This window comes from Sinocyclocheilus grahami, unplaced genomic scaffold (assembly GCF_001515645.1).
Source record: "Sinocyclocheilus grahami isolate Dianchi unplaced genomic scaffold, SAMN03320097.WGS_v1.1 scaffold1618.1, whole genome shotgun sequence".
In the NCBI taxonomy this organism is placed as follows: domain Eukaryota; kingdom Metazoa; phylum Chordata; class Actinopteri; order Cypriniformes; family Cyprinidae; genus Sinocyclocheilus; species Sinocyclocheilus grahami.
The window spans coordinates 72,440-87,082 of NW_015506797.1; the positions used below are offsets into that span (position 1 = coordinate 72,440).

Consider the following 14,643-nt stretch of genomic DNA (forward strand, 5'->3'; position numbering starts at 1 on the left):
TCCATCCATCCATCCATCCATCCATCCATCCATCCATCCATCCATCCATCCATCCATCCATCCATCCATCCATCCATCCATCCATCCATCCATCCATCCATCCATCCATCCATCCATCCATCCATCCATCCATCCATCCATCCATCCATCCATCCATCCATCCATCCATCCATCCATCCATCCATCCATCCATCCATCCATCCATCCATCCATCCATCCATCCATCCATCCATCCATCCATCCATCCATCCATCCATCCATCCATCCATCCATCCATCCATCCATCCATCCATCCATCTATCTATCTATGTCTGTCTGTCCAACCATCTCTGATCCAACACACCTAAAAGATTGCTTGAAAATTACAAAATTACAGTTTTAAAACTACAGCCATTTTGAAACTAAACTCTGAAACTGTAATTAAAGGAACATTGCAAAATGCCACAATGCCACATTAAGATTTTAAATTGCAGCTCTGGCAAAATATGTGACACAAAGCACTGTAAAGTGACAAAAATTATCACTGACAGGTTCATATGATGTTAAAATGTATTAAGGCAGTTTTAAACACTTAAAACTGGTGCCACTGCTTACATCCAAAAGCAATATTTAATACTAAATTGAAAAATTATTTTCATGCCATTGAAGAGCACAGATTTGTTTCTTTTACATCATGAAGAATGTCTTTTCGAGACAGTCCATTTCTGGATATGAATTGAACTCTTTGTGCAGTGGTAGTTAATACGTCTTCAAAAGAGCTCAATGTTCTGCGTTACAATAGCATGGCAAGACAAATCCAGACAGCAGGCCGTTCGTGGGTGTTCTACCTGTGCCAGGTTCCGTATAGAGTTCCAGACAGGTGGAGAGTACCAGACTGAAAAATGAACGCTGGGGCTGAGTAATGGTTAACTGTCATACCAGCTGCGAGCACAGGGCAGATCGTTCACTAGAGTTTGGAGCCAGGCCACACACACTCAGGATGTGTTCCAAAACCTAGTGAGCTGCCTACGTAGGAGGCATTTTAAGACTTAGTAGGCAACCTCCTGATGTGAGGGCTACTCCAGTTGGTAAGCAACCTAAATCTGCTGAGTTCCTTTTGCCAAATTCTATGGCAGTAACAAGCTCAAAAAAAAAAATCCATCCAAGATGGCGGATGAAGGAAGAGAAATTCAGAAAGCATCAATAAAAATATTTCAGTAAAATAAAAAAGTACTATTTTACTATTTTAGTGTATTTCTAAACTAGTATCATTTTGTTAGCCTAGCAACGTGTTAACGCCTGACTTTAAGAACATTAGAATTTGCCCTTAGAAGGTTCCATTTACTTAGTATGCCTTTTATTTAGGCCGTAGACAGCAAGGCAGTTTACTAGGTTTTGGAACAGAGCTTGGTCGAGACTAACACATGGAAACACAACTATAAGCATATATAAATGTAAAATAGATCACATAATACATGTCTGAAACTATCTATCTATCTATCTATCTATCTATCTATCTATCTATCTATCTATCTTCATCCATCCATCCATCTGTCCGTCCGTCCGTCCATCCATCCATCCATCCATCTATGTCCGTCCGTCCGTCCATCCATCCATCCATCCATCCATCTATCTATGTCCGTCCATCCATCCATCTATCTATCTATGTCCATCCGTCCGTCCGTCCATCCATCCATCCATCCATCTATGTCCGTCCGTCCGTCCATCCATCCATCCATCTATCTTCGTCTGTCCATCCAGCCATCAATCTATTTGTCTGTCCATCCATCCATCCATCATCTATCTATCTATCTGTCTATCTTTGTCTGTCCATTCAACCATCAATCTATTCGTCTGTCCATCCATCCATCCATCCATCCATCTATCTATCTATCTATCTTCGTCTGTCCATCCATTCATCCATCTATCTATCCGTCCATCCATCCATCTATGTCCGTCCGTCCGTCCGTCCATCCATCCATCCATCCATCCATCCATCCATCCATCCATCCATCCATCCATCCATCCATCCATCCATCCATCCATCCATCCATCCATCCATCCATCCATCCATCCATCCATCCATCCATCCATCCATCCATCCATCCATCCATCCATCCATCCATCCATCCATCCATCCATCTATCTATCTATGTCTGTCTGTCCAACCATCTCTGATCCAACACACCTAAAAGATTGCTTGAAAATTACAGGCCTTTGTTTTTAAAACTACAGCCATTTTGAAACTAAACTCTGAAACTGTAATTAAAGGAACATTGCAAAATGCCACATTGCGTCAAAAAGATTTTAAATTGCAGCTCTGGCAAAATATGTGACACAAAGCACTGTAAAGTGACAAAAATTATCACTGACAGGTTCATATGATGTTAAAATGTATTAAGGCAGTTTTAAACACTTAAAACTGGTGCCACTGCTTACATCCAAAAGCAATATTTAATACTAAATTGAAAAATTATTTTCATGCCATTGAAGAGCACAGATTTGTTTCTTTTACATCATGAAGAATGTCTTTTCGAGACAGTCCATTTCTGGATATGAATTGAACTCTTTGTGCAGTGGTAGTTAATACGTCTTCAAAAGAGCTCAATGTTCTGCGTTACAATAGCATGGCAAGACAAATCCAGACAGCAGGCCGTTCGTGGGTGTTCTACCTGTGCCAGGTTCCGTATAGAGTTCCAGACAGGTGGAGAGTACCAGACTGAAAAATGAACGCTGGGGCTGAGTAATGGTTAACTGTCATACCAGCTGCGAGCACAGGGCAGATCGTTCACTAGAGTTTGGAGCCAGGCCACACACACTCAGGATGTGTTCCAAAACCTAGTGAGCTGCCTACGTAGGAGGCATTTTAAGACTTAGTAGGCAACCTCCTGATGTGAGGGCTACTCCAGTTGGTAAGCAACCTAAATCTGCTGAGTTCCTTTTGCCAAATTCTATGGCAGTAACAAGCTCAAAAAAAAAAATCCATCCAAGATGGCGGATGAAGGAAGAGAAATTCAGAAAGCATCAATAAAAATATTTCAGTAAAATAAAAAAGTACTATTTTACTATTTTAGTGTATTTCTAAACTAGTATCATTTTGTTAGCCTAGCAACGTGTTAACGCCTGACTTTAAGAACATTAGAATTTGCCCTTAGAAGGTTCCATTTACTTAGTATGCCTTTTATTTAGGCCGTAGACAGCAAGGCAGTTTACTAGGTTTTGGAACAGAGCTTGGTCGAGACTAACACATGGAAACACAACTATAAGCATATATAAATGTAAAATAGATCACATAATACATGTCTGAAAGCAAACCAAGAACATTCTTTGGTTCTTAGACTTCTATCTATCTATGTCTGTCTGTCCAACCATCTCTGATCCAACACACCTAAAAGATTGCTTGAAAATTACAGGCCTTTGTTTTTAAAACTACAGCCATTTTGAAACTAAACTCTGAAACTGTAATTAAAGGAACATTGCAAAATGCCACATTGCGTCAAAAAGATTTTAAATTGCAGCTCTGGCAAAATATGTGACACAAAGCACTGTAAAGTGACAAAAATTATCACTGACAGGTTCATATGATGTTAAAATGTATTAAGGCAGTTTTAAACACTTAAAACTGGTGCCACTGCTTACATCCAAAAGCAATATTTAATACTAAATTGAAAAATTATTTTCATGCCATTGAAGAGCACAGATTTGTTTCTTTTACATCATGAAGAATGTCTTTTCGAGACAGTCCATTTCTGGATATGAATTGAACTCTTTGTGCAGTGGTAGTTAATACGTCTTCAAAAGAGCTCAATGTTCTGCGCTACAATAGCATGGCAAGACAAATCCAGACAGCAGGCCGTTCGTGGGTGTTCTACCTGTGCCAGGTTCCGTATAGAGTTCCAGACAGGTGGAGAGTACCAGACTGAAAAATGAACGCTGGGGCTGAGTAATGGTTAACTGTCATACCAGCTGCGAGCACAGGGCAGATCGTTCACTAGAGTTTGGAGCCAGGCCACACACACTCAGGATGTGTTCCAAAACCTAGTGAGCTGCCTACGTAGGAGGCATTTTAAGACTTAGTAGGCAACCTCCTGATGTGAGGGCTACTCCAGTTGGTAAGCAACCTAAATCTGCTGAGTTCCTTTTGCCAAATTCTATGGCAGTAACAAGCTCAAAAAAAAAAATCCATCCAAGATGGCGGATGAAGGAAGAGAAATTCAGAAAGCATCAATAAAAATATTTCAGTAAAATAAAAAAGTACTATTTTACTATTTTAGTGTATTTCTAAACTAGTATCATTTTGTTAGCCTAGCAACGTGTTAACGCCTGACTTTAAGAACATTAGAATTTGCCCTTAGAAGGTTCCATTTACTTAGTATGCCTTTTATTTAGGCCGTAGACAGCAAGGCAGTTTACTAGGTTTTGGAACAGAGCTTGGTCGAGACTAACACATGGAAACACAACTATAAGCATATATAAATGTAAAATAGATCACATAATACATGTCTGAAAGCAAACCAAGAACATTCTTTGGTTCTTAGACTCAAGCCTGGCAGAAACGTTTCAGTTTAGAGTTCAATTCAAGCCGTCAGTCAAGACAGAAATAGCTGACGTCCTTCTTTGATTCAGTGTGTCAAATTAAAACAGACTGCTTTCCTCAAGCAGGAAAGGCTGTCATTGTAATGAGTGAAGTTTTATTGGTTCGTGTTCATCTGTGTACTTTTTATGTTGTATGTCTTTATTATAGAGCACTTGACGCTAGACGAGAGAGCTCTTCCAATTAGAGTTGCAAACCACTAAACCCAAGGTACTTCTAATTTAATTTTATTTACATTTCTCAGCCTTATTTAAAAACATTTGTGATATAATAAATGTAATCTGCACCAGTAGATTACCTAGACATGCTAAATGTAATTCTGGTCATCTTTTGCTCAACAGACACTTGCCTTTTTTTCTTGAATGCAAGAAGAGGTCCTCTTCTGCCATGGTGGACTTTGCAGGGAGAAAGTTTGTGAAGATGTAAATGGACTTTTGATTTGAATCGTTTATGGATCACAATGATGGATTGACAGGTTGTGATCTAATGTAGAAAATGTATTTGTGATTATGTTTACTGTTTTTACTGGTGGGCTCATTTATTGCTGCATTGTCAAGGCCATATCCATAAACACTTATTATTGACATATCTGTATCATCTGGCCACACCAGAAAACGCAACTATACGTCCGGGCTTCATGTTGGGTCCTCTCTTTTTTTAATGGAAAGCCTGTTTCTCTTTCTCATGGTTTTTCATTTGTCAGTGCCTTCACTTTGATTGTTACTCTTCTTTATATTTGCAACATGGGACATAATTTCTTGTGTCCTAAAACACGGACTGACTGAAGAGAGAACGTTTCGCAATAGTTATACTATTTTAATGAATACAGCGAAAAGTAGTTCCATAATTATATTTGCAACTTAAAAATTTATTTATTTTTGGTCGAAAACACAGCTTATTGACTAAAGAGTTTCATTATGTAAAATTGATTTTAACTTTCCAATGTTTCTTTTAGAGTTTCTTTTGCGTTTTGTTTTTAGTGACTATCGTGCTGTTCATTTTTCTACTTTTGTAAAACACTTGCCACACACACAAGTGTATTAACGTTGTATAATCTAAATGTTAAATGTCCATTATCACAACAGATTGTTCTATTTATGTATATTTTTAATATTATCGATTTCCACAATGATTTTCATGGTGGTCACGGCACCAGTTCTATTTTAAGAATAAAGAATAGTGAACAATGTTTTGATTTATTGTTTTATTTACAATTTGTCAACAAATTAATCATCAATAAATAACTTTGTACACACCAGAGATTACTTATACAAGTAACTTCAGCGGTGTGCAAATTGCTTTACATGTTGGATTAGAACTAATTTTATTTGCAGTGAAGGTTCCGAGTTTTAATTAGCTTTTGTTAAGTAATTTGTTTGTATGCTTATTTTAATTTTCTATGAAAGGCAAGGCAAGGCAAGTTTATTTGTATAGCACATTTCATACACAATGGTAATTCAAAGTGCTTTACATAAAATAAAATAAAACAGTAATCACAACAATAAAACAAGGAATTTAAAAACTTTGAAAATTATAAAAAAAAAATTGATTTAAGAGGTTTAAAATGAATTTAAGAAAACGATTATACATATAATATAGTGCAATCAGTTCGGACATCGCACAGTGCTCATTCAATAAATGCACAGCTAAACAGATGAGTTCTGAGTCTGCATTTAAATGTGACTAATGTTTTAGCACATCTGATCTCTTCTGGAAGCTGATTCCAACTGCGGGTGGCTACTCGGAAGCTGATATGAAGTCCTGTGGTCACTCATACTCTGTCCAGGTGTGTGTGTGCCATTCAGGTTGAGTAGTTTGGCACACACTACTGAAGGATGACGGATGGAGAAGTAGATGTTGTCCTTTAGCACTCTTGCACCAAGTTTGTTTAGGTGGAGGCCATCCAGTTTAAACAGTTGTCTATGGCCCCAGAAAAGATTGAAGTTATCGATGAAATTGACTCCTTTTAAGCTGCAGATTCTTTGTAGCCATGTGTTCAGCCCAAGCAAACGTGAAAACATATTAGTTCCTCTTGCTGGGAGTGGCCCACTGATGAACGACGTGCTAAATTACAAATTAGTAAAATCGAAATCGAAGTGTTTCAAAGAGTTCACTGAAGTCCTTCTTAAGGAGTTCTGACTGCTCTTTCCGAATATCATTCTTCCCCACATGGATGATGATTCGATTTGCAGTCTTGTGCTTCATTAGAATTTTCCCAAGTTCCTTGTTCAAATCAGAAACTGTTGCTTGAGGAAAGCAGAAGGTTGCTGAATTTCTGCTACTGATGTTTCTGATAATGGAGTCGCCCACTATCAGAGTCCTGGGCTCGGCTGCGCTCTGAGCTGAAAGCAGCTGTCTACTCGACCTTGAGCGTCTGTTAGTAGCGATGTTAGCTGCTGGCTGATCCGATCCATGTTTAATCACATTTGGGGATTCCTCACGCTTACTCAATGACAAGTTGCCTTAAATACACTTGGTCACGCTGAAGGAGGCGGCTATTAACTAATTTGTCATTTAGCTGATGCTTTTATCCAATGGGATAAATCCAAAGTCCTATTCTTAACCTCAGGTGGCATATCCACAGACTCCCCACAGGTTAGGAAATTGCATTTTTGAAAGCTACTATTAGTTGACTATTAACTACACCACCTCCCGCTAGGCTTTTTACTAATTACTAATTTGTAATTTAGCAAATCGTTTTAGCCCATGCAAAAAATCTATCCACCTTTTTCTTCAACGCGGAAGTAAGCCTGTGGGCAAGACTTCCGGTTCGTTAGCCACTATAGGGAAATAATAATTAAAGAGAAGAATAACAACGTGCAGTAAACAGTAAAACTGTTTGCACTACAAACCAGTGTGTTCATAATTAAGATAATGCATTAAAATAATATGGTAAGACACACCGATTTTCAAAATCAAGCAGCAAAACAAACTGTTTTGTACAGCTAAAAATAGCTGGACACGGATGAGACCGGAAGCCAGACCCATAGAATTGACAAATGGCCACGCCCATTTTTACGGACAAGGTGGACAGCCCCCTCAGATCCAGACAGCATACCCATCTACAAACTTTTCACTGACATCTGATGCATATTGAGCACAAAATTGGAAGGTACTTTGGGAATTGCAGGTCTATTCAGATTGTCAGACTTTACATGTTGATTCTACAAACATTTTTTAGGAAGAACCAGATTTGCCAAAGTTTGCTGGTTAATGGAATCAAATATATGAATAATAGTAGCAACCCTTGGGTGAACTTTTTGAACTCTTTGAACTTTTTTTTACTTCAACAATAATCTACCATGGGTCTTCTTTAAAATAAGACCAAACTTAGCTCTGTGCTCCCAAGCTTCAAATTTTTATGACAGTTTTTTGACACTGACATTTTTGTCCACTCTGGACCTATGTGTAACTTTTTTTAATTGACGCACAAGGGTTAAAGACTTCTTCTAAGGCACTTAGAAGCAAGAAACTGGATATCCACAACCATAGAACATGTGACCCTGGACCACAAAAACCAGTCTTAAGTGTCAATTTTTCAAAATTGAGATGTATACATCATCTGAAAGCTGAATACATAAATGTTCAATTGATGTATGGTTTGTTAGGATAGGACAACATTTGGCTGAGATACAACTATTTGAAAATCTGAAATCTGAGGGTGCAAAAAAAATCTAAATATTGAGAAAATCGCCTTTAAAGTTGTTCAAATGAAGTCCTTAGCAATGCATATTACTAATCAAAAATGAATTTTTAATATATTTACGGTAGGAAATTTACAAAATATCTTCATTGAACATGATCTTTACTTAATATCCTAATGATTTTTGGCATAATAGAAAAATCGATAATTTTGACCCATGCCATGTATTTTTGGCTATTGCTACACAATCCACTTTTGCTAGTTTAACATCGAGAAAAATGGTCGGCGTGCCCCGCGCATGATCTAAAAGAGTTGTTCCTATTCTCTTAATGAGTAATGGGTGTGTTTTGGGCATAACCTGCAATAAACCAATCAGAGTTCATCTCCCATTCCCTTTAAGAGGCAGTTGCGCTCGTGCCATGGCGGATTCGCTATTTACATGGCGGAATTTGCAAGTGCAAAGACTGAACACGTCTCCAGAGAGGAAACGGATCTGCTCGTGCGCGAGCAAATAGGTAGCCTAATTCTGATACATGCAATGACTATCTATTATGACATGTGGGCATTTTTATATTTATGTAGACTACACAATAATAATCTTTTACATTGTAATCCTTTTATTTTTAATACAGTATTTGGCATGTGTGTGTGCTGCTGAGCGTCCCAGTGTATTTTAACCACGATTTAGGCCCGATTTGCATGTTAACAAGCTCGCCGTCACCGACAGGTCAGGCTGTGATTGGGGGCAAATCAGCGCGTAATCAGTGCTCTGCGATCTTTATGTGTGAACTACTCAACAACGCAAAAAAGAGGCTCGCCGACGCCAAACAAATATCAAACATGCTATATTATCTGGACTGGTCGGGCGACTCAACATCCTGTGGTATCAGGTGTTGCGACGAGCTACAGCCAATGAGAGAGCAAGGCATGGGTTGAGGTCACCAAAAGAAAAACAGCAGCAGCAACATGGCTTTAAGGAAAGTGTGGACAAGAAATTGAGCAAACTTTTTCAGAACAGATCATTGCGCAAACAGCTTGCACCACTTGCTAATTTCATCCCGATGTCCATTTTCAAATAAACAACTCCTGTTTCATGTGTTGTTTCGCATCGTTCCTGTTCCACTTTTGTGAAAACTAGTGTTTTATGTGTTTTTTGTCTGAACTGGGCTTTTCTGTAATTATCAAGTAATCCTGACGACTTGATTAGCAGATTCAGGTGTTTGTACAGATTTGGAACTGAATTGATTTGGCACAAAAATTGGCCCTCCAGGAGCAGGGTTTGACACCCTCCATCTAAAGCAACTTTGACTACACTTATTGCGGGGGCAGTTTGACTGAAGGAACTTGGGTGCCTTGTTCAAGGGCACAATGGTAATGGAATCCCCCAAAAGTACACGGATTTCCTCTGTCAGGAAGGTCCCCTTGATTACTCACATTTTGGGCAATTTGATGCATGATGACACATGCTAAACACCACCTAGTTCACAGTGTCATCTCACCAAGCCAAGGTTATGCAATACTGGTTTGACCGTGACTGTGGAAATAGTAATTTCAGAACTTCCCTCAGATGCTCCAATTACTCCCGTTCCTGAGATGAACTGGAAAGTCAAGGTCAAGGAGTGGATAAGGTTCTCAGACACCTTTTTATCTTCCAATTCTGTTATTTTGCGCTAACCTTCTCTAATTCCCTCATTCTGCCAACTCTTTTTAAACATATTCCAGAAGACGCTCAACAAGTGGCATTAATAAAACCAATCCCTGTGCCAGTACTGGGCGTATAAGGTAACTCCGCCATGGAACAAGTGACTTAACCTTTGGATGTACAATGCCTGTGATGTGTCTCCTTGAGCTCAGCCCTTACAGACGGAGAAAAAGAGAACGAGGGAATCTCCCGCTTTTCAAGAGGAGAGCCACTGTTATGTGGAAATGGTGAGGCAGCTTCCTTGGGATATCTTATGAGCCAACTCTCTGTCCTCATCCTTCATGAAAACTTTAAGTAACTCAGCTGTTGCGTGATTCTGGAAAAATGGCAGGCCTTATGTTGCTGATCTGAGCCTTCACTCAGTGCTGGCCCCACCGGCAATTGCCTCCAGTGGATGAAATGCAAGAAATGTTGCCTGGACCTCCAAAACCACAACACGTTTACAGTTAGCCCCCATCCAAGAACCGACTCCCCCTGTGAACCATTACAGCAGAGCCATGGAAACGCATGCACAACACAAGCCGGGAGTGGCTAAGAAGTGGCTGCATTTCAAATCACGCACCGCTAAAAGTGGATAGTGACATCAAATCAGTGTGTGGGAAAGGGGAGTATTTACCACAGCAACTGGACGGGTGAATCATTCATTTATGTGGCGTGAAAATGTCGTGGGGTGTAAGGCGAAGCTGACTCATCACACCCTTAGCGCTAGGATTAGTAACCACATTCCCTCGGCTGTTTATTTGTAAAACTTGGAGATGTTTTGGCTTCTCGTTTGTTGATTGATGTGCATTGTGCACATGTCTGAATCTTGACTCGCAGAAGTTAAGGTCATGAATGCTGAGTTTGCACAGCTGAGGACACAGTGAAATCCTCGAGGCAAGGCTTGCTTTTCTGGCCAGCAATCAAAACCTGGCTGCACTTGGCTTTGCACAAGTGTGGACAGATGTGTTTGCAGTGCGCATCCCATGCGTTGATTAACCCAGACAGACACGCTTCAGCATTCTTCATGTATGTGGAGATGGATGTGTGATGGATTGAGCTCGGTGGGAGTCTCTGGAAAGTTTGGGAAAACCTGTTTGGAATGGTGACAGGATGTGGTGCTGAAAGACGATTTTTAATGCACAGGTGAATGATGTATCTCTCTCGCATCCTCTCCATCCTGCTTTCCTCTGCTCTCATGCTCTGCTGAGACTGCAACCCATCCGTTAAGTTGATTTAGCCATCACTGCAAACCATAAGTGGAGCGGAGCTTTTTCCACAACTTTCTGGGATTTTCTTAAAGAGCCTGGTTTTTAAAGGTGGATTTGTGCAAAAGTGTTTTCACTGAATCAAAATGAAAATAAAACAGTGGTTGGAAAAAGTGTTTAACCACCGGACCTTTAAATTACAGTGTGCTTACCTAACTGTCAATACGTATGCAATATATTTAATTAATTATTCATATATTTTATGTACATCTCTTATTGAAATCATTTAACTGAAGTTCATTTCCATCAGATTCATTTGTAATATGCAAACCATTCCTGCCACTAGGGGGCTCTGTGTTTACACCGTTCAGTGTGTGAGTGACATTCAGCAACATACAGCCAAACTGAGTAATTAGTTGCTGTGCACTAATTTCACATGCTGGGCACTCAACACACTTTAAGTATAACAAAAGCACAAAAACCTCAGTCCACATTTACCCGTGAGATAATGACTGGGTACCTGATTGTTTGTTTATCCGTGTTTAAGAACAGTTACTGAGAGACACGTCTCCACTCGGCCTGTTTTGGGGAGCGTTCACTTCATCCAGGTGTTTTCATTGTATGGAAGCACTTATCTCAGAGTGCAGTTGCTTAGTAATTTGGCACGCAAGGAACAGAGAGGAATATATACAGACAGACAGACAGACAGACAGACAGACGATAGATAGATAGATAGATAGATAGATAGATAGATAGATAGATAGATAGATAGATAGATAGATAGATAGATAGATAGATAGATAGATAGATAGATAAGCAAGTTCCTATTTGTTTTAGTAATTTGGTTCGTTCATATGATTCATATTTATTTGATTCATTAAGAAATAAATAATTCACAGATTAATTTGAACCTCTGCTAATTTCGTATAGATGGATATTTAGGAGCCAATTCAGACAGATGGATAATGATGGATAAATGAAAAAAAAAATTGTTTGTCTTTTGTAGTAACGAGCTTGTTCAACAAGCATATTTTTCATCACTCAAATGTTGCATTAGCAAGTCCGATTTGTTTTAGTGATTCAGTTTGTTCATATGGTTCATATTTATTTGATTCCCTGAAGAAATAAACGATTCACAGATTAATTCTAACCTCTAATTTAGGATAGATAGATATTTAGGAGCTGATTCAGACAGAAATACAAGCGTATTTTTCATCACTTTATAATCTCTATCTCAAATATAGCATTAGCAAGTTCGATTTGTTTTAGTGATTCGGTTCGTTCATATGGTTCATATAGCTACTATAGATAGATCTATTCACAATTGAAACAAACGATTCACAGATTAATGATTAAAAACCATTTTAATGCAGCTGTTTGTAACTGTTTCCGAATCAGTGAAACACGATTTAAATTTAATGCTGTCATGCTAATTTCCTATTATAATGAACAAAATCATATTTTTGTCAGATAAACAATCTAATTACAGAATATTTGTGATATTTATACGTTTATGAAAATAGGTTAGAAGGCGGATAGTGTTTGGACGGACCGATAAAATGACCATGTGGAGGGACCATTCGTCGAGACGTCTAGCCAAAAAAGGAAGAAAAAGGAAGAAACAAGGAAACACATGAAAAAATGTACATATTTTCAGTGTGTGATATTAAGCAGAGTTACAGTGGCGAAACAGAGAGTGAGATGCAGAGCCAGACAGCAGCACGTGGCTGAACTATTTCTCTCTTTCCCCTCTCACGTGCCCGTGAAGAATCAAAGCTACGAGCCAGTTTATTGGCCGAACTGATCCAGCAAGCAAATGACATACAGACTTCCCTCCTCAGGCCTTGGACGGGCCCAAGTATTGTGTGTGCGAGATATAAAGCTCTTTGATTTGAGGAGGGACTAAGCAGCAGTGTGTCCATTTCCATCATTCAGTGCTGACGTGTTTGTGGTCTCATGCAAATATGTGTTTGTGTGTTCGGCGCCGCCACACGTAGGTCTGTTTGTGTGAGCGAGTAAACCTGGTGTTGACATGTTGCGCTTCATCTGTCAAGGAACCGTGGAGTGCTGTGAATGATGAAGTGTTGATGAAAGACTGCAAAAACATCTCTTTGTCTCTCAAACCTGCTGAAAGATGCTGTTTCGACGCCAGTCACCTTCGCATCAGCCCCTGACCAACACCACATCACAACCAATTTACCAAGAAGCAAGCGAATGATGGAATACATTCGTCAACAAGGAAAAACTTACACAATCGCTGAGCTGAAAAACCCCCGGTGGGATTTCTTGTGTTACCGCCACACAATACAGTACCGGGGTGAGCCGAGAAGGGGTTTGTATGCATCGCTCAAAAAGAAGGATGTTTTGAAGACCCTTCGGGACGTTTCCTGTCAGTGCAGATTGTTCCGAAAGGCCTGCAGAACCTCCACGGAGAAGTTTAAAAAACAACACATCAGGATCGTATGTCTGTATAATTGTAACATTGTTGAATGAAGATAAGTGACACAGATTTACCAGTTTTTTTTATTGTCGGAAAATAGGTTTAGTCACAGTAGAATGTTGACATAAATACAGCAGAGCCCGGGCTAATGAGAAAATAATGTGTGCGCAGCTACAGTAAGCGAGAGCAGATCTTCCGAGAGGCCTTAAAGTTGTTTAACGGACAAATCGCACAAAGTCACACCAGCGATCAGTCTGCGGTAACGGCGGCGGCTGGGGTCCAAGCGGGAACTCTTTTTCCACCCTGGTACTCATTAGATCCCAGAACGATTTGCGTCGAGACAATTTGGAAGGAATCCATTGTGACGGATGCACACACGTTGTTAAGCACCAAGTTGATAAGCACCAAATGTGCAAATGTTATACTACCTGAAATCAAGCAAGTGCGTCATGACATGATTAAAAATACATTAAATTTAAATGCAGTACATATTGAGTAACTGAATACACCTCTTCCATTATGCATATATATATATATATATATATATATATATATATATAGGAAAGCTAATTTATTCAGCTTTATTTACCCTTGTGACTGGTTTTGTGGTCCTAGGTAACACACACACACACACACACACACATATATATATATATATATATACAGACATGCACACACACATAAATTTCTCAATATTTTGATTTTTTTTGCAGCCTCAGATTCTCAGCCAAATATTATCCTGTCCTAACAAACCATACATCAATGGAAAGCTAATTTATTCAGCTTTCACATATATATATATATATATATACAGACATGCACACACACATACACACACAGTATATATAGTTCTTTGGATTTTAAAATAAATTACACTAAATAAATTAACGATAAAAAAATTAAATAAATAAAAATAATAAATAAAATACAGTTGAATAAAAACCAGTTATTTTGGCATCATCTTTTATTATTATTATTATATAATACATTTTAATAATAATAAAAAAAACTCCTAGAACCGTCATGTGGTGGAACCAACCAACATGCAGAAACATTTTGGCGTTGTTAGGTTGTAGGATGTCATGTGGAGCGACTTAT

At 38.9% G+C, this 14,643-nt stretch overlaps 1 protein-coding gene across 2 annotated transcripts in view; it reads left to right on the plus strand.

Annotated features, from left to right (window-relative positions):
• Positions 1-5,461, plus strand: part of LOC107571596 (interphotoreceptor matrix proteoglycan 2-like) — a 29,568-nt gene extending 24,107 nt beyond the window's left edge. For both annotated transcript variants that reach the window (XM_016257925.1, XM_016257926.1), the window contains 2 exons: positions 4,724-4,783; positions 4,915-5,461. In XM_016257925.1, the coding sequence (XP_016113411.1) occupies positions 4,724-4,760 (37 nt within the window). In that variant the 3' untranslated portion in view covers positions 4,761-4,783; positions 4,915-5,461. The remainder of the gene's footprint in view (positions 1-4,723; positions 4,784-4,914) is intronic.
• Positions 5,462-14,643: the final 9,182 nt, after the last annotated feature.